Below are 26,932 nucleotides of genomic sequence, written 5' to 3'. Positions count from 1 at the left end.
CTTCCACTTGGCATTTTTTTCAAAAGTGAGATGCAAGCTTGTCAGTGTGCCTGGCATACTTCATGGCTGGTCACTGGAAGATGAGTGGGAACGTCAGTGGTGGCTGGGAGCACTGGGATATGTGGGGGAGTGCGAGCTTTAGGAGACTCACTTTTCTTGTCTTTGGGAGAAGCTAGACCAATGTCACTGACCCAAAACTGTCTCTTGCTCTTGTGTCGCTCAGGGCTTTACACTTTGCACATTTGGCATCAGACCAGTTTGAAAGGGGCAGCATGTGCACTTTCCAGTAAATATTTTGGTAGTTCATTGACTAGCTGAAGGAGCTCATTCATCCCTCTGCTCTTTGGTAGGGCAAGTTTAAAAGGTCATGACCTTTACCCAGTTGGTGTGGCTCAGTGGTTGAGTGTTGACCTATGAACCAGGAGGTCATGGTTCGATTCCTGGTCAGGGCACATGCCCGGGTTGCAGGCTTGATCCCCAATGGGGAGTGTGCAGGAGGCAGCTGATCAATGATTCTCTCTCATCATTAATGTTTCTATCTCTCCCTCTCCCTTCCACTCTGAAATATATATATGTATATATATATGATCTTTATATTTTAAAGGTAAACTGATTTGGTAAAATTGGACATCTCTGGATTATGACCTCTGTCCCTAATGCCATCATGTAGTTACATTTACTTATTTTACTTGGAGAGTTTGTTATCTTGTGCCAAACAATCTTACACACTAAGGGCAGCATTGTACAGCAAATTTATACTCTGATTCTGGTTATTAATTCTGAATTTCAACAGACCATAAAGGAAGAGTTGATAAGAGTGATAGGCACTTTTGTTGTCTAACTCTCTTCAAGAAATCCCCTGATGACTTATTTCAATGATAAACAAAGGCAAATAGCATTGCATCTAAATAATGCCCAAACAACTTGTTAAAACATGAAGAACTTTAAACAATGAAACTGGATTACATAATAAGACCTTTTATTTGCATTAAATAATAATAATTTCATAAACTATATTTGTACTTCATTAACCTGATTGTCCTGTTTACCCACCCTGCATCTATTAACCAATAGTCTATTCATCTACGGTAGACACATTCCATGACACAGACTTTAGCCTGCCAAAATAAACTATACTGTATTTTTTTGCATTTTCTTCAACAAATGCATCATTTAAACAGTGATTGTGATATTTCCCCACTTCATTTCTTTTTGAGCTACTGTTTTTGCAGCAGAAATATTAGCAGTGCCTCTGAAGTGTTGCTAAGATACCTAAAAAATGTATCTTACTACAAAATACTGTAGATGAAAATGTTCTTACAGAAGGAGCCAGACTCTTTACTTTGAAGCCACTGGGGGCTGAACTACTTGAGAATTATGAGAGCTGGGTCAAGAAGGGTATGCAACAAATTCAGATTCTAGGATTTAGCTGCTGAAATGGTGGAAATTCATTCTGAAACTGACAGGCTTTTTTTGTTTTGTGAGGGAAACCAGTAGAACTTCAATTAGTTTTTATGCATTTAAAATCTCTATTATATGTAGAGACATATTATATATAGTGAATATTCAGTGTTGGGGATATACAATGTTGAATTGAAAGATAATCTCTCTCCCAGTCTCCTTCTAGTGGTAGCAACAACAAAAAATTTAAAAGTGTTAAGACAAACAAAGTGTTAGTAAAGCTTGTGGTGCCCAAGGCTTCGTTCATTCATTTTCATGGACGTTCGGGGCCATGACCTGACTTTCGATTTACAGAATATCATCAGTATTAGAAAATAAAAGCCCACTAAAGTGATGCATTAACTGCAATGCACACAACGTCATAAAGTGAATGAATGTCATGCACCGGGCCTCTAGTAATTAATAATATAATTTATTAGGCATTTAGTGTCTTCTAATATAGCACGTTCTATTGAACAATACATTGATAAAGGCCCAAAATGAGAGTTGCAGCAAGCTATAAACAAAGTGAAACATATTCATGTCCCTAAATAGAATCTTGGACTCCTTCATTTATAGTTAAAGTTGGCAGAAGTACAATGAACTGAATGAATAGGGTATCTATGGGAGATGTTTTGCTCTTTGATGATGGGTTGGGTGTACTTCTGTCTGGGAAAGAAGCATAGAGTCTACTTCATAGTAAACCCTGATCAAATCCTGTGATTCATTGCATCAATAACTTGAGACTATTTTCTTTAAACTTCTCTTAGCACCATCTACTGGTAAAATATGGAATTTCTCTTTTCTTGAGTAATTTTAGATAATGACATCATAGAGACAGCAGCAGTACAATCCCAGTGTTGAAAGTCATGTCACAAGAAAATGTGTAGCATACGAGTGTCCGACTTACCCCCAAAAGGACAAAAGTGGATAACTCATCCTCATTAACTGAGAGGGCCTTTGGAAAGCCCATCTTGCTGTACCCATTTCTAAGCCCCTGTAAGAAATAATGTACTAAGATTTCTAACGAAAGAGGGTAAAAGAAATCTAAGCTTCCACTGAGTGAAGGCAGAAGTGAGGAATCTTACAATGGCCCGGATATGAGGAAACCAGAATTCTAGTTTCACCCAGCCACTAACTCTAGTTAGTGACTCTGGGGAAAGTACATAGGATGTGCTTCTTTTCTAGACTTGCAAAATATGAACAATTGTGCGGACTATCCTTTGCTCATAGAGTTGTCATGAAAATGCTTTCTAAAGGAATATGTATTATAAATCTATAAAAGTAATGTGTAAGGTATTATTTCTATGTGAATCAAAATATCCATGAATTGACTTGGAGAAAAAAATTGAATGAGGTTTTCAGTTTAATATGTTGACATAAAACTGTCACAACAATATTGTTCTTGTTGGAGTCATTCTGTTATGGAAAGAGGTAGGCAAGTATTGCCCAAAGTTAGAGGTTGAGTGCATAGATCATCAACAAACAGATGAGTTTGGGGGTTTGTTGTGTAATTATAATAAAACTTCTTGATTTATGCTACAGTGTTATTTTATAGATAAATTACCTTAAAATAATGACCAGAGCTCATGTTAACTTTTACTTTTTATATGTCAGACACTGTGTCAAGCACTTACAAACTTATTCTTTAACTCTGTATAACCATCAATGGGCAGATACTGTCATGCCTTCTTAGATATAGAAATGGGAACTCTGGGATCCTCTGGCCTATTCAGCTAGAAAGAAGCAAATTCATAGCTCAAGTACTATACTATATGCCATTACACTGTATTTTAATCCTGTCTTATAAGAAAGCTAGAGGCCTGGTGCATGAAATTTGTGCACAGGTAGAATCCCTAGGCCTGGCTGGGGCCTTCCTTCTGGCCGCCGGCTGCCGGCCAGAGCCTTCCTTCATTCCATGCCACCCTTTGGTGGTCAGCGCACGTCATAGCGAGCAATCGAACTCCTAGTCTCCTGGTCGAACTCCTGAGGGGGCACTTTTCGTATTAGCCATTTATATATATAAATAAGAAAGGAGCTATTTAAGAAAGCCTAATACCTGGGCCTAATGAGAAATTGAACTTGTTTACCTATTTTTAAATTGTTTTTATTATTCTTTAATCAATTAAAATAATCCTTATAATTTCTTATTTACTATACTATTTCCATATAAGCAGATGTTAAGTGATTTTGCTACAAACAGAAGACTGTTTTGTTTTGTTTTCGTCTACTGATTGGGAACTCGAGAGTAGAAGGGAGTGCCGGCCATGAGTAGAAGGGAGTGCCGGCCATGGGTGCTCAGCGCTTACTGCCACTGTCTTTGTCTTTCTTCTGTTACTCTTTTCTGATACGCCCACTCCAGGTTCAGTACCTCAAACCAGCTACAACCTTTGCTAAGTAAAGTAGAAAATTTACCATGACAAACTTCACACTGTAGCCGTGTGCTGGGATGAGGGGTGACTCGGATGTGGGTGTAGCCACCAGCCTCAAGTCTGGGCGGCTAGAAATGATAGTGACCACATTGGACCACTTGAAAGGGCCATGAATTAGTTGTCTTGGCCTTCTGAAGCGGCTCTTCTGACCTTCATGGGAGGGTTTTTAGAATCCACTGTTGTAAAGAACAATCTGGGGATGTGGATTAATAAATGTAAGTAGAACCAAATTATGTGATTTCTGTGAAAGAATGACTCTCAAAATGGTTTTCAGAAGTAATTGCTTTGACCTAATTGCACATTGCTGTTGGATAGTGGCTGGGTGCACCTCAAGCCAGGCTGCCTATGTGGGAATCCCATATTGGCCTTTAATAGCCCGTGTCCTTGGGCAGTTCTCTTACCTTCTCTGTGCTTCAGTTTCCTGTCTGAAATGTGAGGGCGATGTGACTGTCTCCTAGGATTGCTCGATGGTAGAATGAGTTAATATACTTAAAGTACTTGGAACAAGGCCTCACACAGAGCCAGCAACCCACAATCATACGTGTGTGATGGTGATGTTTATTATTGTTTAGTTCTAAGACTGTCACAACTGGACCTGAAGTATAGTTCTTGAACAAGGTATGGACATATGTATTTATCCTTGAAATAGAAAAAGCCATCACTATTTATATTCTTGCATTCCAAATATTGCACAGACAGGAAGTTTCCTTAAATTCTAAATACAGAATTAAGAAGAAAAGGATAAAGATTACAAGGTCAAGTAAACTGGTTATGCCTAATTTATCTTTTTCAGTTCAGTATTTTGAAATATTTCTATTTCTAGATTCCTTCTCTCAGTCTCATGGAGTTGGTCAGTCAACGGCCAATTTTGGAAGAGATTGTGTCATTTAAAAGAAAGAACTTTAAACTATATTCGTCATGGGCTATAAAAAGCAAAGATACCACCCACAAAGTGATATTTAAAATTTTCCAGTTACATGGTTTATTGGTAAATCTACACCTGTAGATTTTGCCAAGAGCAAAATGAGCAATGTGCAGGTGTTCCCTGAGTTTTCAATTAAGGGAAATTTTACCTATTGGGTAGATTTTAATAGGATATTTCACTACTTATAAGCTTTTGAAACATTTTCAGCCATTGGTGGGTGAAAAGCCCTTAAGTATATAGAATATGGCTCGCAGGGCAAAGCAAAACTCAAAACAAAAAACTAGAGTCTCGTGCCTATTTTGAAATGTCTAGTCAGAAACTGTGCTCCCATGTGAACTGAAGCTCCTGGGACTGATAGATATTGTGAGTGTTTTAAGCGAGTTGGTAAATAAAAGCCAGGGTTGGGATATCGCAGAAAATGCTGAGTAAAGAGCAACATTCTCTGAGGCGTCAGCGGTTGTGGCAAGTGGGTGATTAGGTGAGCAGTTTTGAAGCACAGTGCTGAAAACCTGAATTGCAAATCATTTGATGGATAACGGTGGCCATGAACTTCTGTCACTTTTCACTCTGGATCCATGAAATTGAATGAACACTCTTGAGTTCAGCTTTTCTCCTAATGGAAACTTCATGTACTTTTTCTTTAAATCGGACTTTGTTTGGCTGCCAGTGCACCCACCCCCAACCCTTCCCTCACTGGGAAGAGCTGAAGAGCCGGAACTGCCAACTTGGGCAACTGGACCTGACCTTCGCCTCAGGGGATTGAGCCAAGTGTGGCAAGGGACTTGGGCAAAAAATCGCCCCTTTGAGAGAATGCTTGCTCACTATATTGTGCTAAGCAAACAGATAAGCAAACAAAGTAAAACACCCCCTCTGACACCAAGTCTGATTCCAAAAGCCTTGAGAAGTATTTTAAAAGCTTAATAGTTTTTTGTTCATTTTGTTTTTTGTTTTTAGGGAAGGCAGGTTGGAGACAAAATGTTATCAATAGGGCAACGAGCCTTTTTCAACACATTTCTGCCAAATGACATGTTACAACCCTCTCCTCTTCGTAATCACCCACCTCTTGCTCAACAAAACACTACCTGTTACGACCCCTCTCCTCGCTGGTCTCTTCTCTCCAACTTATCTATGGAAATTAAAAATCAATTTATCTATGCCTGTTATTCAAACAACATAACAAAGACTTGGTTTCCAAATAAGCATGTATCATTCTTCCTTAGAGGGGAAGGGAGGAAGGAAACCCATACTTTGCTATTTTATCACTGTTCCCCAATATTTTGTGAAAATTAGCTTGAATTCTTTCCACTAGTTACGATCCAAGCTTTTTAATTCGGCTTCCATTGGCTGGGTCTCCAGAGTCAAACTGTAGCAGTGACTTCAAGCAGTGAACTCGGGACTTTGAACACCTGAGTGATGCCAGAGCTCATGGGATTTTTTAAGCAATGACTGCACAGCCCTGACTATTTGAAATGACTGGGATGTTATTGGTGCCACAAAATTATTCTCTCTAAGACATTGCATTGTAAGAAATAGCAAGATGTAAATGACTTGCTATTCATCATCCACCTATTTTAAGGCATTTAAGTAGCAGCTTAGATCTGAAAGTTCAGTCAGGGACATGCAAACAGATGGTGTTGATCGAGATGATGTGCTGGTGTAAGAACTCTGAGGCTGACTCCTAGTGTATTATATCTATAAAAAATAATTCATGTATATGGCCTCTTGGCAGTACAGATGGTGGGAGATGTATGAAGGAAATACGAAGAATATCCTTGTAGAACACAGTCATTTGAATTTAATGTCCTGGCCTAAATTCTACCTGGGAGAAGACACGTTAACTTCAAAGTTTAAAATCCAGACAAGAATTCAAAAATTTAACCACCTAATTAACCTCTTTAAAGACCAAGTGTCCTTTAGCACTTCAGCTGTGAAGGCTCCCTCCACTTTGGCTGATTAACTGATTAATTCTTTAGTCATTTACAAAATATAAAATAGGCCAAATGTACCTGATTAATACGACTGTACCTAGCTAAGGTCAAAAATAGAAACATCATTTTAGAAACTCCTGTCAGATTCGGCCTGCCTTCTGACCTTGCCCTTTGTGTCCTCGTCTGTTAGAGTAGACTCCGTGTTAGAACGCCTCTTAGCCAAGCCTGCTCCCACTGACTCCAGTCTGATTGTTGGTTAGTTGAGAAGAAAGAAGATGAGGACAAAATGCTTCTGTAGAAATATGCTTGTTCAGTGTCTTAATGAAAAATCCCTTCTGACGTAGTCCACGTTCCTGAGCTAATTCTGGATATTGGGCTCTTTGCCTCTCATTAGATTTCATTTTGACAATTGGCTCTACTCTCTGCATGTTCTATATTTTTGTCTCACTTTCAGAGTCAGATATTTTGAAAAATCTTGATATTTAAAATATGTACTTGGTTCATATAATGCATTTATTTGTACATAATATTGACATAGAGAAGTAAATTGATAGTAATACCATGTATGCTAATTATACCAAAAAAAATAGGGTCTATAAAGTGGCCACTAAAAGAGAGATATGCTAATGTATGGTTTTATTTAAAACTAGAGGCCCGATGCATGAAAAATCATGCAAGAGTAGGCCTTCGCTCCCCCAGCTGTCGGCACCAGCTTCCCTCTGGCACCTGGGACCCGGGACCCGGGCTTCATTCCTCTGGCCACCGGCAGGCACCCAGAACCTGGGCTTCCCTCCTCCGGCCACCAGCAAGCACTGGGGCCCGGGCTGGCTTCCCTTGGGCCACCTGGCAGGCACCTGAGACCCAGGCTGGCTTCCTTCTGGCCCCGGCTTCGTCAGGAAGGACGTCTGGAATGACGTCCAGAAGATGTCTGGTCTGACTAGCATATTACCCTTTTATTATTATAGAAAGCAGGAATTAAAAAAATAGGGGCATTGACTTTAGTGTTTGTGGCTTACATTTAAATTAGGATTGACTTCAATACACTTGAAAAGAATTTCAAATCACTGTTAAGAGTCCTGCTAATCATTAATTATTCTGATGTAAATTATATCAATAATATGTCATGTTTTACTCCGAAAATGTTCCTGAGAGAAAACTTTAATGTTAATAAAAGGACAAACTTATTTTCATGGTGGGTGGGCTTAGACAGCTATTCTATTATTATATTTGTTGCACTCTATTAATATTTGCTGGAGGTTGTGTTTCAAATTGTTATTAATGGTGCTTATTAATTTATACTGAATTATTAATTTTGGTTTTGCTGAAGTAGTCAAGCATTCTTTTTCTTTTTTTCCCTTTGGAAAAATTTGGCAAAAAAAAAAGGTCAAAGCAAAATTAAGCTGCCATAAAGTAATAAGACAACCTTTCATGCTATTTGGTCATTTCAGTGAAATCAGGGGAGCAAGAAAATTGAAGTAGTAGTCTAGACATAGCTTTTATTACCAGAGAAAATGAGCTGAATTCAAGGTTCTTATGTTGCCATGGTCAAAACATAGAGCAGTCCGTGGGGAAAATTGTTTGTGTAGAACTGCATGACTTTGACACGTCCACTGAAAAAGAACAGAAAGGAGAACGCTTATGGCTTTGCATTTGCTGAGTGCTCAATAAGCGTTTGATTGATTGGTGGTGAGTTGGTGGAAACTTTATACAATGATTACCTGTTTAAAGCACACTGCTAAGTCATTGATCTGGTCATTTTTTATGTGTCAAACCGTGTTTCCACTTATATTAGGACATGGAATTCATCTCATTTCCTATAATATAAAGTGGAAATTATTATCCCCCCCCCCCCGCCAAAGTACTATATTGAAGTCTATGCTGTTTGTATTTGAGGTTTGATGCACCCTTATATAGTAATAGCATATGAATGATATTCTCAAACTATACATAGTAAACTATTGGTGTCACAGCCACTTAGGTAATAATGTCAGCTCTTGAGGAAGGAATTTTGAATTTTGAGTTCCCTGGCACAAGGCTAGAACTATGTATTAATAGTGCCTTTAAGCCTTTGGTGTATCCATTATTTTCAAAGTTACTCTGGCCAATGCTACTTGCATAAAATGAAAGTAAAACGTTATTACAGACTTGACGTGTTTGGAGTATATAGATCCATATTACATCATTGAAGTTCAAGTGAAGGTCTGAAAGAGTCCAGGGAGTTTTGTCTATGCGTCAGAAATCTGTTGACTAAGAACTAACTCTGTTTAAATTTGTGTTGGTTGTTTACAAAGAAGTCTTTCCCTGAACAAAACAGAGGAGAACAGACTTAAATGTTGCACTCACTGGGCCAGTCCCAGGCTTACTCCATCCATAGAAACTTAGTTTTAACGCAGAATCCTTTAAATAAGGGAAACAGAACCGGAAACGAACTGCTTTGCTGAGCTACAGCACTGCTAAATGTTAGTCACTAAAAACAGAGGGTGTCTTTACAGGCCACTCACAGTAAAGATGCGGTGTTTTATTTTGGTCCACACAGCATCTGTGCTTATTCCACATACTTTCCGATTTGTTCTTAAGAGACTGATGCCAAATGCCGGATATTTAAGAATCACATAGAAGAGTGTTTAATAGATTAGCCTTTCTTTGATAAGCAGCAGTGGTAAGAAGCCCTTGGTGCTGAAAAAATTCAAAAGGGGTGATATTTTAATTATACTTTGACGTTCCTAAAGTTGTAAGCAGGTTTTCTAGGCTATAGAAAAAGATTATACTCCACGACTACTGCTGGTGGCTGTTTAACACTTTTGATGTTCAGGATATGCCAAGAGCTATGCAAAGCACTTTAAAGGAAATTGGATATTTTGTTCTGCCAGAATCCATACGAGGTAGGTTCTTCTTGTTATTTATTACTGTTACTATTATCCTTATTTTCTAGGTAAAGATACTTAAGGAATTAGTTCATGGTCACATCCATGACAAGAAATCCATTAATAGACGGGAGTTCAAGTTTGAAGAACAAGTGTTATTTGGGATACTATTTGTAAAATAGGTTTGAAGAAAAAATTTATGAGCAACTCTATGCCAATATGCTGGGCCAGTTAGAACATGTGTCTTTAACGGTTTCACCCACGCCTCCTCAGACCCAGGCTCAGTTTGCCTGGTCCACTCTTGGCTGTCTGCTGGAGACCTCTACCTGGGTCCTGTGCTCATGCGGGGCTCCAGGGCCCTTTGGCCTTAGAAAGCTCATCTCGGGGTGCCCATCTCTGCCTCGTCGTGGGAGCTGCCTCGGGGTCATTGCAGCCTCCTGCTACGGCTGGAGCATACTTGGCCGCTCTAACAGACACCACGGGTCATGCCCAGCGGAAACCAACCTTGCCCACATTACACACATTTCCCAGAATGTGGACAAAAATGTTCACACGCCACTCTAGTAAAACTGCTCTGCACTGGGCTTCCTCATTCTTTTCGTGTCAGCCCCCCTTTTCTTGAATACTGTACATCTCTCCTGTTATTGGAGTGAGAAGAAGGAGAAGACTGGCATCAACACTCATTCTTTTCCAAGTACAGCCCAGGGTTTGTGCTGGGCATTCTTCATTTGCCCCTCCAATGCACCCTCGGCCGTCCCCCGGAAAGCTGGCCCGCACAGCCTGCATCAGCAGGGCCCTGGCCCCCTGACTTACGGCAGGAGGTCAGAGCTCAGATGGAGAGAACTTTGGGTTGTTTTTCCTTGGCTTCTTCCCCGCTGGGCCCTGGCCTAGAGATGCTTGTGCTCCTCTACCTGTCGCCATAGCTTCTGCGTGGTGCCCTCTCCCGCAGCTATGCCTTTTGCCTGGTTCTGCCATCATCCCCCTCTGGACCAGGGGTGGCGAGGGCTTCCATATGCGAGGCATGCAGAGCTTACTACCTATTGCTGTTTGTCCTTCACTCTTCCTGTGTTTGTTTAATTGTCCCTTCTTTAATGATCTCTTGGTAAGTGTCTTGGTTAGCAGTCTCTTCAGTTACCCTTTGATTCCAGCATTCATCCATTTTCTCCCAAGGCCCTGACAGAGAGTTATTTCTTGGCTATGACTTCTGTTTATGTACATATTAATATGTATTTGCTATGCATGTAAATTCTGAGGATATATTTGCATAGCTTTTATACCTGCAGGCTACGGACTATGACTTACAAATGCCCTCAGGCAAGAAAAACAATGAGTAACTCCACAAATAGTACTTGTTATATTTCTAATCTCAAAACTAATCTATATAAATAAAAGGCTAATATGCAAAGTGTCCCCTCAGGAGTTTGACCAGGAGACTGGGAGTTTGATCACATGCTATGACATGTGCTGACCACCAGGGGGTGGCATGGAGTGAAGAAAGGCCCTGGCAGGCAGCCAGAGGGCCCCAATTGGCCCTGATCACCAGCCAGGCCTAGGCATGCACTGGGCCTCTAGTTGTTAATAATTAAATAAGGCCTTTAGCTTCACTGGAAGTTTTTTTGTTGTTTTTTTTTTTAACTGTTAAAGATGTTCATCATTATTTCATGATTACAATGATTACAGAAGCTAACACAGAAAATCGCTACAGACATATTAATTTTTTCTTCTCCTTTTTTTATTGTTGAAAGTATTACAAAATACTTTCAAATAAAGTATTGTTTATTTGTTTGTTTTTTCCCATTGACCCCCTCCACCCTGCACCCACCACTCCCTTCACTGAACTATTGTCTGTGTCCATGGGCTATGGATATATATATACAAGTTCCCTGGTTAATCACGCCACACACACCCCTGCACCTCCCCCCCCACCCCCCCACCCCCGCCTTCCCTCTGGATTCCTCAGTCTATTTCATGCTTCTATGTCTCTGGGTCTATTTTTGATCATCAGTTTATGTTGTTCATTAGATTCCACATATGAGTGAGATCATGTGATACTTGTCTTTCTCTGACGGGCTTGTTTTGCTTAGCATAATACTCTCCAGGTTGCTCCATGCTGTCTCAAAGGGTAAGAGATCCTTCTTTTTTATATCTGCATAGTATTCCATTGTATAGATGTACCACAGCTTTTTTATCCACTCATCTGCTGATGGGCACTTGGACTGTTTCCAAATCTTAGATATTATAAATCGCACTGCTATGAACATAGGGGTGCATATACTAGTATTCTTTCTGATTGGTGTTTCTGGTTTCTTAGGATATATTCCTAGAAGTGGGATCACTGGGTCAAATAGCAAGTCTGTATTTAATTTTTTGAGGAAACTTGATACTGTTTTGCACAGTGGCTGCACCAGCCTACATTCCCACCAGCAGTGTACTAGGGTTCCCTCTTCTCCACATCCTCACCAACACTTGACGTTTGTTGTTTTGTTGATGATAGCCATTCTGGCAGGTGTGAGCAGATACCTCCTTGTCATTTTAATTTGCATTTCTCTGAAGATTAGTGACTTTGAGTTTTTCCTATGTCTCTTGGCCTTCTGTATGTCCACTTTGGAGAAGTGTTTATTTAGGTCTTTTGCACATTTTTAAATTGGATTGTCTTCCTTTTGTTAAGTTGTATGAGTTCCTTATATATTTTGGAAATTATCTCCTTATCAAATGTATCATTGGAAAAATGTTCTCTGCTGCAGTGGGCTCTCTTTTCATTTTGTTGATGGTTTATTTTGATGTAGTCCCACATGTTTATTTTCTACTTAGTTTCCATTGCCCTAGGACATGTATCGGTAAACATATTGCCACGAGAGATGTCTGAAATTTTGCTGCCTATGGTTTCTTCTAAGATTTTTATGGTTTCACATTTAAGACTTACATTTAAGTCTTTTATCCACTTTGAGTTTATTGTTGTGTATTGCTTCAGTTGGTGGTCTAGTTTCATTTTTCTTTTTGCATGTACCAGTTCAATTTTCCCAACACCAATTATGAAGAGACTGTTTTTACTCCATTGTATGCTCTTGTCTCCTTTGTCAAATATTAGTTGAGCATAATAGCATAGGTTGATCTCTGGGGTCTCTGTTCCATTGACCTATATGCCTGTTCTTGTGCCAGTACCAGGATGTTTTTATTACAGTGGCTTTGTAGTATAAGTTGATATCTGGTATTGTGATTCCTCCAACTTAGTTCTTCTTTCTCAAGACTAATATGGCTATTCGGGGTCTTTTTTGGTTCCATATACATTTTTGGAGTGTTCTAGATTTGTGAAATATCCCATTGGTATTTTAATAGGGATTGCATTGAATCTGTAGATTGCTTTGGGTAGTATGGACATTTTAATGATGTTGATTCTACCAATCCATGAACACAGTATATGCTTCCACTTGTTTATGTCTTCCTTTATCTCTTTTTTCAGTGTCCTATAGTTCTCCAAGTACAGATCTTTTACCTCCTTGATTAAGTTTATTCCTAAGTATCTTAATTTCTTGGTTGCAATGGTAAATGGGATTGGGTGTTTTTTGTTTTTTTTTATTTGTTTCTCTTTCTGAGAGTTCATTATTGGTGTATAAAAATGCCATAGACTTCTGTGTGTTAATTTTGTATCCTGCTGCATTGCCAAACTCACTTATTAAATCTAGTAGTTTTTTGATGGACACTTTAGTGTTTCCTATATAAAATATCATGTCATCTGTGAATAATGACAGTTTTACTTTCTCCTTTCCAATTTGGATGCCTTTTATTTCTTCTTCTTGTCTGATTGCTATGGCTGGCACTTCCAGTACTATGCTGAATAAGAGTGGTGAGAGCAGACATCCCTGTCTTGTTCCTGTTCTTGGGGAAATGGTTTTAGTTTTTGCCCATTGACTATGATATACATGACAAGTCTGGCCTATTTGGCCACCATTTTCTCCTTCTCTCCCTCTGGAAGTTTTAAAATAAGAAAATACTGGCTAAGTTTAGCTTCCTAATACTAAATTCAAGACAATATTCAAATATTTGTGAAATATAATTATGTTTTTACTATTTCTTATCTATTAATTATTAGCTTTGGGACAAAATAGTAAATCAAATACAATATAAATTTGGCAGCTAATCTTTTGCAGTGTTTAGTCTTTGTCTGTGCCATACATAATTATATGTCACATAGAAAGGAAAAATAAATAACCAAATAAATATTTTAATACATGTGAATACCATTTTGTTTTAACTGCACTTTGGCTTTCCCCTCAAAACTAGCTCATTGCTAGAATAAGCACTTGCTGAGTACTTGTTTTATATAAGCATTGTGTTTAGTGATGTGGAGCATTTAGAAAATTATTGCAAATTACACGCTGGAGTCTAGAAGACTCCTTGACAAGGTCGTATGCCCATTAAGCACTGGTTGCTAAGAATCAAACTGAAAACCCTGTTGTGTGGTTCTGGTTTAATCTTTCTTTTCATAAAATGTCACCATAGTCAGTAAGGCCCTCAGTGCCTGGCCAGCCAGACACTAGAAGGCACAATAAAAGCAGTCTTCAGATGTCCCTAACCTATTGTTTATTCTTATTCTGGGTAAATGGTAAAGTTATAGGCTTCAGAGCTCTTTAAAATAAGCTGAGTAGTCAATAAATAAAAGTTTATATAACATTTCACATCTGTATTTGCTATCCATTCAGTACACATATTATGGGATAGGAAAATTCTAAAGACATGCTAGGCCCATATTTAATTACTTTCTGAAAAATTTTAATAAACATGTGTTAGTGAATTAGAAGGCCATTTGAAGACTGTTTGTATCATAGAAACTCATGGAATTCTTACCATTTGCAACAGCATGGATGAAACTGGATAGCATTATGCTAAGTGAAATAAGCTAGTCAGAGAAAGATAAATATCACATGATCTCACTCATTTGTGGAATATAATGAACAACATAAACTGATGAACAAAAATAGATCCAGAGACAGAGAAACATCGATCAGACCATCAAACCTCAGAGGGAAGGTAGGGGAGGGTGGGGGTAAAGGGGTGAGATCAACCAAAGGACTTGTATGCATGTATATAAGCCTAACCAACGGACACAGACACCAGGGGGTGAGGGCATGAGTGGGGGGAGGGTTGAGGGGGCAATGGGGGGATAAAGACACATATGTAATACTTTAGTCAATAAAGAAAAAAAGAACTTTCATTAGTCAGAAGCTAAGATGTGTTTTCAGTGGAAATGTCATATTTTAATACAGGATATGGTACAATTTCAGGTACAAGCTGTTTTGAAAACATTAATCTTCAAATAAACTGGTATTATCACTGTTATTCCATCATGCAAAAAGAAAAAAAAAGAAAAACTCATCTCCCCAATTCTTTCCAAAAACAAAAGCTAGCTTTGGCATTGTTTATAGATTTTAGGCTCTTTGTATATGTCCAAGGGAGAAGGGGGTATTCAGACAAGTGGATTAGACTGGTCTCTTGAGAGAGCCCTTGATAGATGTGCCAAATGGGAGATATAAGGAATGATGACTGCTGGCAAACCTTTGTCGCAGTGAAATAAGAACCTAGAGTATTTAAAGTTTCCATAACTATTTATAAAAGCTCCATAAAGTGCAGTTGCAGCTTTTTAAAGGTCTTAATAAAGTGTATTTTTAATTTTTGGCTGTAATCAAGGGAAATGGGAATGCTTTTAGATGTAAGGTGACATGTAATTAGATTTTTATTTGTTTGTTTGTTTAGAATCATTAAAAGTAACTTCCCAGCCTGGAATAATGTAATGGCAATCACACAAAGGGTAAAAATTACTTTATTCTAGATTCAGTTCCATTGTTCAACCGCAGTTTTAATGGCTGTGTTGCTGCTGTGGAAATCTGAAATATTCTTTGCAATTCTTATATAGGATTCCTTTAATTATATGGCATAGGGTCCTCTAGTTGAACTAAAAAAAAGGACATAAAATTGTTTACTGTTTTGACATATTTGCTTACTATTTCCTCAAAATTATTGAGCTACTACCTCAATGAAAGACTTAATATGTCTTTGAGATCAGTGCTTTGCTTCTTGGCAGCAAATGTAAAGGGAAATCAGAGTAAATTACACTGTTCTCTTATTATACCAATAAATTAGTGTTTTGGGAGAGACAAAATTTTTCCTAGTAATAAATTCTTAAAACAATGACTATTTAGTGGGGGGAAAAAGGCCATGTATCTTCTTCCTGAAAATTTAACCTAAAAAATTAAATCTAGTCACACACACACACACACACACACACACACACACACACACTTTCTTACTAAAAATCTAAAGGAGTATATAAACACTTCAACTTTTTTTAAGTCTGATTCCTAAGAAGGAAATTACCTTAATGACTCTTCATTTGTCACCTCCAGAAACAAGCAAGTTGGGTATTCCTTTTATTAAGATGTGTTAGAACATCATTAATAGGACAGCCTTCTAAATAGGCTATCAGCTTTGAGAAAGATCACACTGTACTAAGTAATGAGATATGAGAATACATTGAACAGCTTGACTTCTGCTGACTTTTACTTAAGAGTGTGAAGTGTTTTAAATTTGATTTTGTTAGTATTGATGAAACATGCACGGGGGGAAATAATTTAAAGGCTTTGTTCCATTTTGAGAGCTAGATAAATGGCATAATTTAAAAATAAAGCCCTGTGACCCAGCAGTGAGGTAACAACTCTCATGTGCTGTTGAAGACAGTGGGAATTGGGGCAACCTTTTTGGAAGCCAATTTAGAAACGTCTATCGCATTTACAATGCATTTACCTATTGACCTGGCGATTATGCATGCAGATTAGAATTGCCCCTAGGTAAACTTGTAAAAGTACACCAAAACAGAGGTGTAACAGCATTCATTGCAGTATTGTTGAAATAGTAAAGGAAGAATGTTACAAAAATAATCTACATATACAACAAAAAAGGGGATGGTTAAATTAAATGTGTATTCATTTAATGGAACACTTTAAGTCAATAAGAAGTATAAGTTGATTCTGTGTATGCTGATATGGAAAGGACTCCAGGATGGATTAGTAGGTAAATAAGCCAGACAGACCATTGTAATGTCTCTTTTGGATAACTTAAAAAGCAGAAATAAAGATGTGCCTTGACTTCAGATGGGGTTAGTTCACCATAAACCCATCATAAGTTGAATATGCATTTAATACATCTAATCTACTGAACATCATAGCTTAGCCTAGCCTAGCCTACTTTAAATGTGCTCAGAACACTTACATTAGCCTATGGCTGGGCAAAACCACCTAACAATGAATCCACTATAGAGTATCGGTTGTTCAGAGTATAGTGATGGTGGGGCTGACTCGGAGCTGCAGGTCGCTGCCACTGGCCAGCATCATGAGAAAGTATTGTATGTACCACATATCTCTAACCCAGGAAACCATCAACATTCAGAACTTGAGGTATGGTTTCTACTGAATACATATTGCCTTTGTACCATAGTAAAGGTGAAAAATCGTAAGTCAGCGACCATCTGCGTCTACATACATAGATTTGTGTCGATACATTGATATTTATGTCAATGTACATATTGAAGAACCATGTGCATCTTACTGATTTTCTGCTTATCTGGATGGTAAAGTGAATATGTAAGCTTTGGCTTTGGCTTAAAGGAGAGAGGTCCTGGCTGGGGGTGGATTGCTGGATGCTTTTCCCTTCCATTTGATAGCTTTCTGTACAATTTGATTTTTTAAAATTATATATGTCTATTTTTTAAAGATATCGATATGAGTGTTTTGAAGTAAGTTACTGCTATTGGTCTTTACTTTTATATAACGCAAAAAAAACCCAGTAAATAATACTTTACAAAATAATAAAGCACTGTTGTCAGGCCATGAAGCATGACAAACTCTAGCACACAAAGGATGGTATTGTCAGGGAATCACCTCGAGTTGTCTATGTCATATTCTCATTGCAAACAAAGTCAGCTCCCTCGGGTACCTTCCCACACAGCCTCTCTCATCCGGGTGGCAGGTAGGGCTACTTGGTTCAGGACAGCGGGAGACAGCATATCTACCTCCCCTTCTGCGCAAGAAAATTTGAAACCAGTCATTGCACTTGTCTTCCTAGTCTGTGGAAGGAGAACATTCTACATAAGAAAGGTAGTTTAACACAGACTCTATGATGGAAGCCATTCTGAAAGGGAGCAATAGAATGACTGGCTCTTTTCAATCGTTTTAGAACTGCAACTTCCGGTGAGCCCCTCTGTGTGTTTGGACCAGAGCACACAATTCAAGCTGAGCTCTTGGAGTCACCTTTTAAAAACCGTGAAGCCGCCTATGTGGAAACCATGGGCCTGGAGACGTGAGCAACTGTAAGCTAATCATTCGAGATGTTATATCCAATGTACATTTTTAGGAGACCGCTAGCAAGAGAAAAGCACTGAACGGATCTAGGGGGTTTTGTATGTTTGAATTATTAGGTCTGTTACATAATTTTTTGGTTATCTCTTTTTAAAAAACAATATATTTTTATTGATTTCAGAGGGTAAGAGAGAGGGAGAGAGAGAGATAGAAGCATCAATGATGAGAGAGAATCATTGATAGGCTGCCTCCTGCACACCTTCTACTGGGGATCAAGACGGAGGCCTGGGTATGTGCCCTGACCTGGAATTGAACTGTGACCTCTCGGTTCATAGGTCAATGCTCAACCACTGAGCAACACTAGCCAGTAAAAGAATGCCAATTCAAACCTCTCCTGCCACAGGATAAACATTTGGGTAAACAGAACTCTTACTTAAAAAGTTACATTAATGTAAGTTGAATTTAAAAGCTTGAAAATATGAAACTATAAACTTTTAACTTCCATTTTATGCTCAAATGACATTGCCTTAGTCTGTGAGTATTCTGAATGAAATTTTTTCCTAGTTATTTTTTATGGCTTTCAGGATCTAAGAAAGCAACTTGGAGTGCCATATTACTTCTAGAAAAATGATTTGTAAAATAGATAAATTAAGAGATTTTAATTATCTTACCTACAACACAAAATAGTTTTCCCTGTCTAGTTTTATAATTATTAAGTAGTATTTCCAAAGTTAATAGTATTCATTGAAGAATCATATGCATCTTTTGCTTAGATAGTTTAAATATAGAAACATGGTAGAGAAAAGCAAGTAGTTATACCTTTTGGTACCATTTATGATGAAAGTACAGTTATTCATAATAAAATATTAAACTAGTGTTATTTTTCCTTTTAGACTAAACTATTTTCCTGATGTTTCATCCCTTAACTCTTAAATATTTGTGGTGAGGGTTATTAGGTAGAAACAAACTAGTGGGGAAAGGATTTTGGCATATTTTTGGTGAGCTGTCCACTATTGAGAAATTTAACATCTTTTCTTGTTGAGGAAAAAATAAAGCAAAGGCAGGTAAGAGCAGAGCCAGGACATTTCAGGGGGCTCACTGTTCCTAATCTGTAACTTGTACCACTTTTGCTACTATGCTTCCATATGTGACTAATTTAAATTTTTTAAATCTTTAAACCTTATTTTAGGTACTGTTTTCATACCAGTATTACTTTTAAAAAATATTTTATTAACTCTGCCTGAGTGGAGAACTCTTATTAATTTGATCCCTTTTCTCTGCACCTGTATATCCCCTGGGAGTGATGCTAATAAATAGTAAAAATGTTTGAGGAAACCCACACACTGAAAGCTGGGGTCCAACAAAGGAGAGATGAGTGTACGAAGCTTTGTGATGATTTACAAATGCCAGCCTCACGCTGCATTGTGGGACTTTAACTGTGTTGTTTTATTTTTTAGGGATCAAACAACAGTCCTTGCTCCACATGAGACCATATTTAGAGCCGAAGATCTATCTGTGATTCTTAAAGCATACGTGTTGGTGACATCCTTAACCCCTTTGCGTGCATTCATTCATTCGACTGGCATGGTTTGGAATCCACCTAAGAGAAAACGCTTCACTGTCAAGGTAACATTTCCATCAAAGCTGTTATTTCACAGGAAGTATACTGAGGAGAAGTAAAGGGAGTTGGGCTGCCTTTCTCCAATCTTTGTGATTATCAAATCCCATCGGACAAAAATTGCAGCGACTTATTGCTGCAAGCAGAAATTTTCCTTTAATAGGTGTTGGTTCAAAAATCATCTGGACGAAGCTTAATTCACTAGGGATCACAGAAGCTACATCTTTGTTTTCTCAGTTCATCATTTTAGTTCCGGTTTTTGACCTGTTACCCAGCTAGTAGTCAGTTTTCTTGACTTTCCATTGTTCAAGACAAATCGAGTCAGTGTAATTTTGTCTGTATGGTCTTGTTTCACTCTTAGAAAGCAAAATGCCTATTTCATTACAACGGTAAATATGGAATATTTGCTGAGTGAAAAAAGGAAGCTCTCCAGTGTTCCCAACGTAGCTCCTAAAGTAGCAGTAAACCAGGACATAAAGGGTGATGAGAAAGTTTTCAGGGGAGAACTTAATAATAACCCCAAGAAGCTGGGTTATAAAAGGTAACGCACGTTAACTCAGTTGAAAAAAAAGGTCTAGTGACAACATGGTTGATAAATGTTAAGGCATTTCTGATTCTACAGAAATAATTGTTCAGAGGACAGATACGAGGTGATTTCTCCAGTCAGAATTCCATCCCCTAAACTCTTAGGAAGAAGAACTCTGGGAAGGGGCACTTCACTCCATTAAAACCCATCAAATTTAGGTTTGAGAGGAAAGAGGGTGGATGCATGATGGTAATTTTGCAGGGCTTCTCCTCAGCTCCTCACCTGAGCAGGTGGACTTTGTGTTCTTAACAGGGAAGGAACAGGCAGGGGGTTCCCAGAGGTTCATGGGGGAGAGGCAGGAGGAAAACAAATATCCTTTCCCCCAAATTGGAGTTGTCCCTGCCCACTGCCACCGCTGGCTGGACCAGCTCAAAGCAGCTCGCAGACGCCCTTTCGCTCAGGTTTCTATGATTTGTCCTTTTGTTGAGTTCATGCTCCCGGCTCATTTCACCTATGCTCGGTCACCATCCTGATAAAAACCCTGAAGGTTCTAGGTACTCCAAGTAGTTTAAGTTTTTTCTTTCTTTTTTATGTAAACACCTACTTCCCCAACCACAGTAGCAATGCACTGGCTGAAATGATATGCATTGTTTGGTGATAGTTTTTATGGATTTCCTAGGGTTAAATTAAAAGAAAAGAAAGCTCTCTGTGATTGGATTTCTTTATATTTTCTTCCTTTTTTGAATAATATTTTTTATTTTTTAATTAGAGTTGAGGTACAATATAGTTTCAGGTGTACAACCCAATGATTGGACATTTATATAGCTTACAAAGTGATCATCTCGATTAATCTAGTGTCATCTAACACCATACATAGTTATTATAATGCTAGAGGCCTGTTGCATGAAGAGATTCGTGTAATAGGCCTTCCCTTCTCCTGGCTGCGGGCACCAGTTTTCCTCCAGCACCGGGGACCCAGGCCTTTGCTCTGGCTGGAGCCGACTTCCGTCTTTGGTGCTCCAGCTGGCCTTCAGTCTTCGTTCCACCACTTGGAGCCTATGTATGCAAATTAACCGCCATCTTTGTTGGCAGTTAATTTGCATACTGCGCTGATTAGCCAATGGGAGGTGTAGTGAAAGTACGGTCAATTACCCTGTTTGTCTATTATTAGATAGGATTATTGACTATATTTCCTATGCTGTACTTTACATCCCAATGACTATTCTGTACCTGCTAATTTGTACTTAATTTTTAAAAAATTCTTACTGTTTAAAGTATTACATATGTCCCCTTTATCCCCCATTGTCCTCTCCCAGCCCACCCCTGCCCCCATCCCAGGCCTTCACCCCCCTATTGTCTGTGTCCATTGGTTATACTTATATGCATACAAGTTCTTTAGTTGATCTCTTATACCACCCTTCCGCCCTGCCCCCCATCATCCCCTGCCTTCCCTCTGAGGTTTGATGGTCTGTTCAATGTTTTTATGTCTCTGGATCTATTTTCGTTCATCAGTTTATGTTGTTTATTTCTTTATATTTTCATACTCTATTCACTATTTAGTTTTTATTCATCTCTTGTGCCTGTGGGACAGACGCAACCTGCAGGTGTAGTACAGCAAGCACGTGGTTCTCTTCATTTCCACCCCCTTCTTTGGGATTTGTCTTTTCAAGATCTTGCTTAATTCCTCTGGGCAACACTGTTACCTGCTCTCAAAGGAAGGTAGTGTGGCTTTCTGGGCTAATGTGCCAGAGAGTGATTCTTCCTTATGAGGTCAAAGTTATATGTAATGCTACAGATAGATTTCAGAAAACAAGGGGATATTTATTATCCTTCAACTGAAGTACATATTGATTCAGCTAAAACAAATAGATGATGCTTATCTGTTAAGTCAGTACTGTCCCCCACAACATTGCTCCCTCTTGATATTTTTAAATGTGGAAAAAATACCCAGAAATGGTTCTCAATGCTAATGTGGAAGACAGAACCAAAACCCACTTTAAAGACTAATCATGTGACATTCAAGTGTTATTAAACATGCTCTTGTAAATTCTACAGGACGTAAAGTGTATGTATGTATAGGCATATGTACTGAGTCCTGAATTCAAAAGCGAAATTACTTAGTTAAATTAGTGGTGATTTATGTACTATGCAGTGAGGCAAGTCCACTAAACTGGTTATCTGTGGCCATTTATAGACTATTCTGGCAGCTAACAGAGGTATGACAGGAATAACAGATATAACTATGAGCTCACTTATTTCCAATTAGGTCTGCTTCTAGATATTTTATCTGCTAAAGCTTTGGAGAGAATTGAAAATATAAAGAAAAGCAAATTTGAGAAATAATGGAAATATAGAAATGTGTAAACTATATTTGTAAACTAAATTTTTCTAAAATCCCCTTCTATAAAATAAAAATAATTTAAAATTTAAGTGTTAGTTGTTTCCAAAGGATTTAAAATTTAAAAGGGGGAGGAAGATTGGAAAAAATAAAGAAAATGAATAGCAAATGAAACATTTGCTTAGTATATCATTTGAGCCAAAGTTTTTAGATATTGTACTCAAAAAAAAATTTTCCTCCATGAAGTTCTCAATTCAATTAGAAAACACTCCCGTTGTACTAGTATCTATGAATTTACAACTCTTTCGTAACCATTCTAACTATAACTCTTCGTCAAATGCATCCATGGCTGTCCTTATACACAGATCACATAGATTAACTGCAAGAAATGTCATAAATTAAAATTTGGTTCTTAGAGTAGAAAGTCACAAGTCATCCCTTCATCCTTTGTAAAGTTATCCAGTAGAGAGGAAACTCTCATATGTGCAACTAGTGTTTGACTTCTGAAGATTCTTTATACCTGTGGTCATACCTGTGATCATAGCTGACTACTTTGATGAAAATCTATTGCTGGAGTGATTTGTGATTTGTGACAGGAAGATCTATGAAAAGCCTTATTTTATCTTGTTGAGACCTAAATGAATTCATCGTTTGATCAACTATCCCACATTGAAAGATGTTCATTTGTTGATATTCAGGATTCAAAAGTTTTATGAAGATGAGTCCTTGAATGCAATCCGTGCTGAATAAATGTATCTTGGATTGAATTCAATTGAGGATCATTTAAAAATTTTTACATGTGTGAAGAACTTGCCCAAGTCTATTTAATCCCTGTCTAACTCAGACCCTGTATTTCAAAACGATCTTCCAGCGTCTTTTCAGTAAATGCGTTAGACAGATGTCATAACAGGAACGTCTTGGCAGGGCCACTTTGACAGAAAGGGGAAAACATGAGACACTGCAGCCTTTTCTCAGGGTATCTGAGAGCATCATCTCCATTGGAAACCCAAGTTGAAGCAGGCTCCTGCCCAGCCAGGGGCTCTAAGTCACCAGCTGTCTTTCCCCACTGCATCGGCCTTGGGGGGACCACTCTTTCACGTCCGGGGCCTGGAGTTTCTCTCACATCCATGCGATCAGCCAATGTGCACAGAGGAGAGAGAGGCCCTTGGCACAGCAGGGGATGTTATTTACAACAACCCTTTTTAAAGAATGCGTATGTCTCTTTCTGGGTTTTGGAAACATGACATGTTGCAGGGATGAAGTTAGCCTCGCTTGTTGTCAGTATTCCTGCAGTGTCTTTCATAATGTCGGGTGAGATCGCTCATATATTCCCAGGGTAAACGTGAGTGATGTCTTTGGAAGCCAGTATAAAGTTACAGTATGTTTTTCAACTTTAGGACGCGTTCTTCTCTCCATCTTCATTTTACATCTAAAACTGCAGGCTGCGGGGCAGACCTTGTAAAAGCCTTTTTCCTTGAGCAGCTGGCCCTTCTGCAGGCCAGGGAGATTTGTATCAGATGCAGAAAGAATGGGAAGAAAAGCTTGCACCTGGGCGTTTGTAAAATGAGTCGATGTGTTACTTAATCTACTTTTGCTTGGAATAAATTTAAAAATTGCATGAGGGTGTTCATTTTAAAGCATGATTCTATATACGTAGAAATTATAATCAGCATAAAATTAAATAAATAAGCGTGTGACTAAACCTGACTTAGAGTAAAAATCAAAATAATAACTGCTAGATAACTCTTATCTCATTGGCCCACATTGGCTTTAAATATTATTTCAGATATCTATTTGGTCTATAAAAAGAATAATTGTTTTGCAAATGCATATGATTTTACAGTATATAACATTAATGCAAAATAATTTTATACTGTTGATAGCATCTTTGTCTCTTGTTTTGAAAAATTTTATTTATTCGTTCATTCATTTTATTCATTCCCAACTTTGCTCCATAAAAGGTTTGTCAAGTAATTTTGGGCATTTATCAGTTTCTAAATACTGAACCTCAATTCGTATCCTAAATAAGAAGAAAATTATTCATTAACTGAGGTCATGTTTATTTGATCAATAGATCATTTAAACGCATGATCCTAATTTTCAGAACAACAGGCAACATGTTTAAATCCCCAGAGCCTCAGAGAGTGCCTGGAACATGACTGACACCCACAAAATGACACCCAGTGCATCGTGTCTATCATGATCATTTTTATTAAAGTTCCCTCACTAATTGTAACATACTGAAAACTTTCATCTTGGAAAAATGTGATTTAAGAGTAGGTTCTGTAACAAAAGATGTAAATTCAAACATATCTCTTCTGAATTAATGTAGTAATCTGATAAATATATGAAAATATAATGAACTGAAATGTATGCTATATATATATATATAAAATGTGTTACAGTGACAACATAAGGTAAAACAACTCTAATGAATATATTTGCTGATTATTATTTCCTTTAGTACTAGAAAAGTGATGGGCAATTATTAATTACATATCCAGAAAAATAGAAGTTAGCTAATATGCAAGGATTTCAGAAAGTGTAAAATCAGGAGAGGTAAGTGAATTCCTTCAGAATGTTCTAAAGATGGGAAAGGGAATTCCTCGGTGGCATCTTGGATGTTAGGATGTGTATTTCTCTAGTCCTTTGCTCCCCCCTTCACTTGTCTTATTCAAAGCTCCCTTCTTCATGGATTCATCTAGGGCAGTGGTTCTCAACCTCTGGCCCTTTAAATACAGTTCCTCATGTTGTGACCCAACCATAAAATTATTTGCGTTGCTACTTCATAACTGTAATGTTGCTACTGTTATGAATCGTAATGTAAATATATGATATGCAGGGTCACAGGCGACCCCTGTGAAAGGGTCATTCGACCGCCAAAGGGGTCGCGACCCACAGGTTGAGAACCGCTGATCTAGGGGATACCTGTGTGGGATGAGGAAGGGGTGCAGTTGAGGACTTGGCAAGAGCAAGTGTTTCTTTCCCAAACGGGAGCCTAGAAGTCCATGGCCTGTGGACGTCACAGAAACTCTTATAAATTAGTCTATGCCGGCTTTTCCTCTCTCTGCCATTGTCCGGCACAGGAGTGTCACTCTGACTTCCATTACACGTCAACACATGCTCATAAAACATACAAGTGTTGAGAGTAAAACATGATATGGAAAAAAAGGTAAATAAGTAATGTTTCAAATGCCTTAAATGTTCTCAGAGAGCAGCACCATCTTGATTTTTGAGCGTCTCGTTATTTCTGTAATAGGTGAACTTGCTAAGAAAGAAAGATGTTCAATAGACGAACTTGCTAAGCCAGAATGATGTTCAAGGACAGAGCAGCCAGCACCCCTTCCTTCCCTACCCTCCATACAATAAAGAATCATTAAGGTGGAGCTTTGGCTAATGAAACCATGAATCAAGGCAAACACTCCCTGCAAACGTCCTGAATTTCTCCACTCCTGTGCAGGCACCTAGAGAGTTACTGAATTTAATTTTATGAATCTCGATTCCTGGGTTTCGACAACAGGGCTCACCAGAGTTCTCCATCACTAGTAATGGAAAATATCTTCTGAGGTCAGGAAAAGATGTTGGGAGAAAAATATCAGATAAAGTCAGCAAAGAATCTGGAGAACAAAAAAGAAGAAAAATGTATTTGCCTAAATATGTTTAAAATCCTTGAATGAAGAGATTATGTTTATTTATTTTTTTTATTTAAAAGGGAAACAAACCTTCAGCGCCTGACCCAATACCTAGTACTCAGCAGATGAGGTGGGGGCTGGGGTGGAGGTGTCTTGGAATAGAGACTCCACTCATCAAATTGCTGACAAGAATAATTAGTAATAAAAACAACCCCTTTACAAAGTGGTATGTGGATGCAAAGTAGTAACAGTGAAGACAATGGCAGGAATGTCTCAAAAAATTTATTACTTTAATGTTTAAGTTTATTAAAAATATACGTACCCAGTGGAGAAGACAAATGATATTTACATATTTTCTTCAGCTCTAGAAACAAATCAATTTTCCACCAGTCGTTTTAAAGTTTATATTTGTCATTTTAAACAGTTCTTCTTTATTCTTTGAGATCTATTCAAAGGCTGTGACAAATTCTAAGTATAAGATATCCCCAAATGTGCCAACTAGATAAAATTGATTTGTCTGCTTAAAGACGACAGACTTTTGCTCCTTTCAGGAGAAAATCTGACTTGCATTTGTCTTAAGTGATTTATGCATTGCAAGTTTAAAATGAAATACAGGCTTTTCCCTCCCATATAGTAAAAGGTGTTTTCAAATTTGAAAGAAACAGCAGTTTTTTTTGTCACCCAGGAAACCTACATAGCGATGAGGTAAAGCAAAATAAAAATGCTGTATTGCCCCCAAGTGGTCTTTTTAGATATTGCACCAATAGCCTGAACCATCCAGCAGTGAAAGGAAAACAGGCAAAAATGCTTAAACAGAGCTTTGAACGTTTTCTTTCACTGGATTATACATATTTATTTTGTAAATGGTTCTTGATTATCTG

The 26,932-nt window shown here is 38.2% G+C and overlaps 1 protein-coding gene across 2 annotated transcripts in view; it reads left to right on the top strand.

Annotated features, from left to right (window-relative positions):
• CPED1 (cadherin like and PC-esterase domain containing 1) overlaps positions 1–26,932 on the top strand; it is a 281,289-nt gene that overhangs the window by 86,254 nt on the left and 168,103 nt on the right. For both annotated transcript variants that reach the window (XM_036328853.1, XM_036328852.1), the window contains 2 exons: positions 17,816–17,948; positions 19,395–19,563. In XM_036328853.1, coding sequence (XP_036184746.1) covers positions 17,816–17,948; positions 19,395–19,563 — 302 coding nt within the window. The remainder of the gene's footprint in view (positions 1–17,815; positions 17,949–19,394; positions 19,564–26,932) is intronic.

This window comes from Myotis myotis, unplaced genomic scaffold (genome assembly GCF_014108235.1).
Source record: "Myotis myotis isolate mMyoMyo1 unplaced genomic scaffold, mMyoMyo1.p scaffold_m19_p_11, whole genome shotgun sequence".
NCBI classification, from domain to species: domain Eukaryota; kingdom Metazoa; phylum Chordata; class Mammalia; order Chiroptera; family Vespertilionidae; genus Myotis; species Myotis myotis.
Note: the sequence above shows the minus strand (reverse complement) of the source record. Positions and strands in the feature narration are given on the sequence as shown.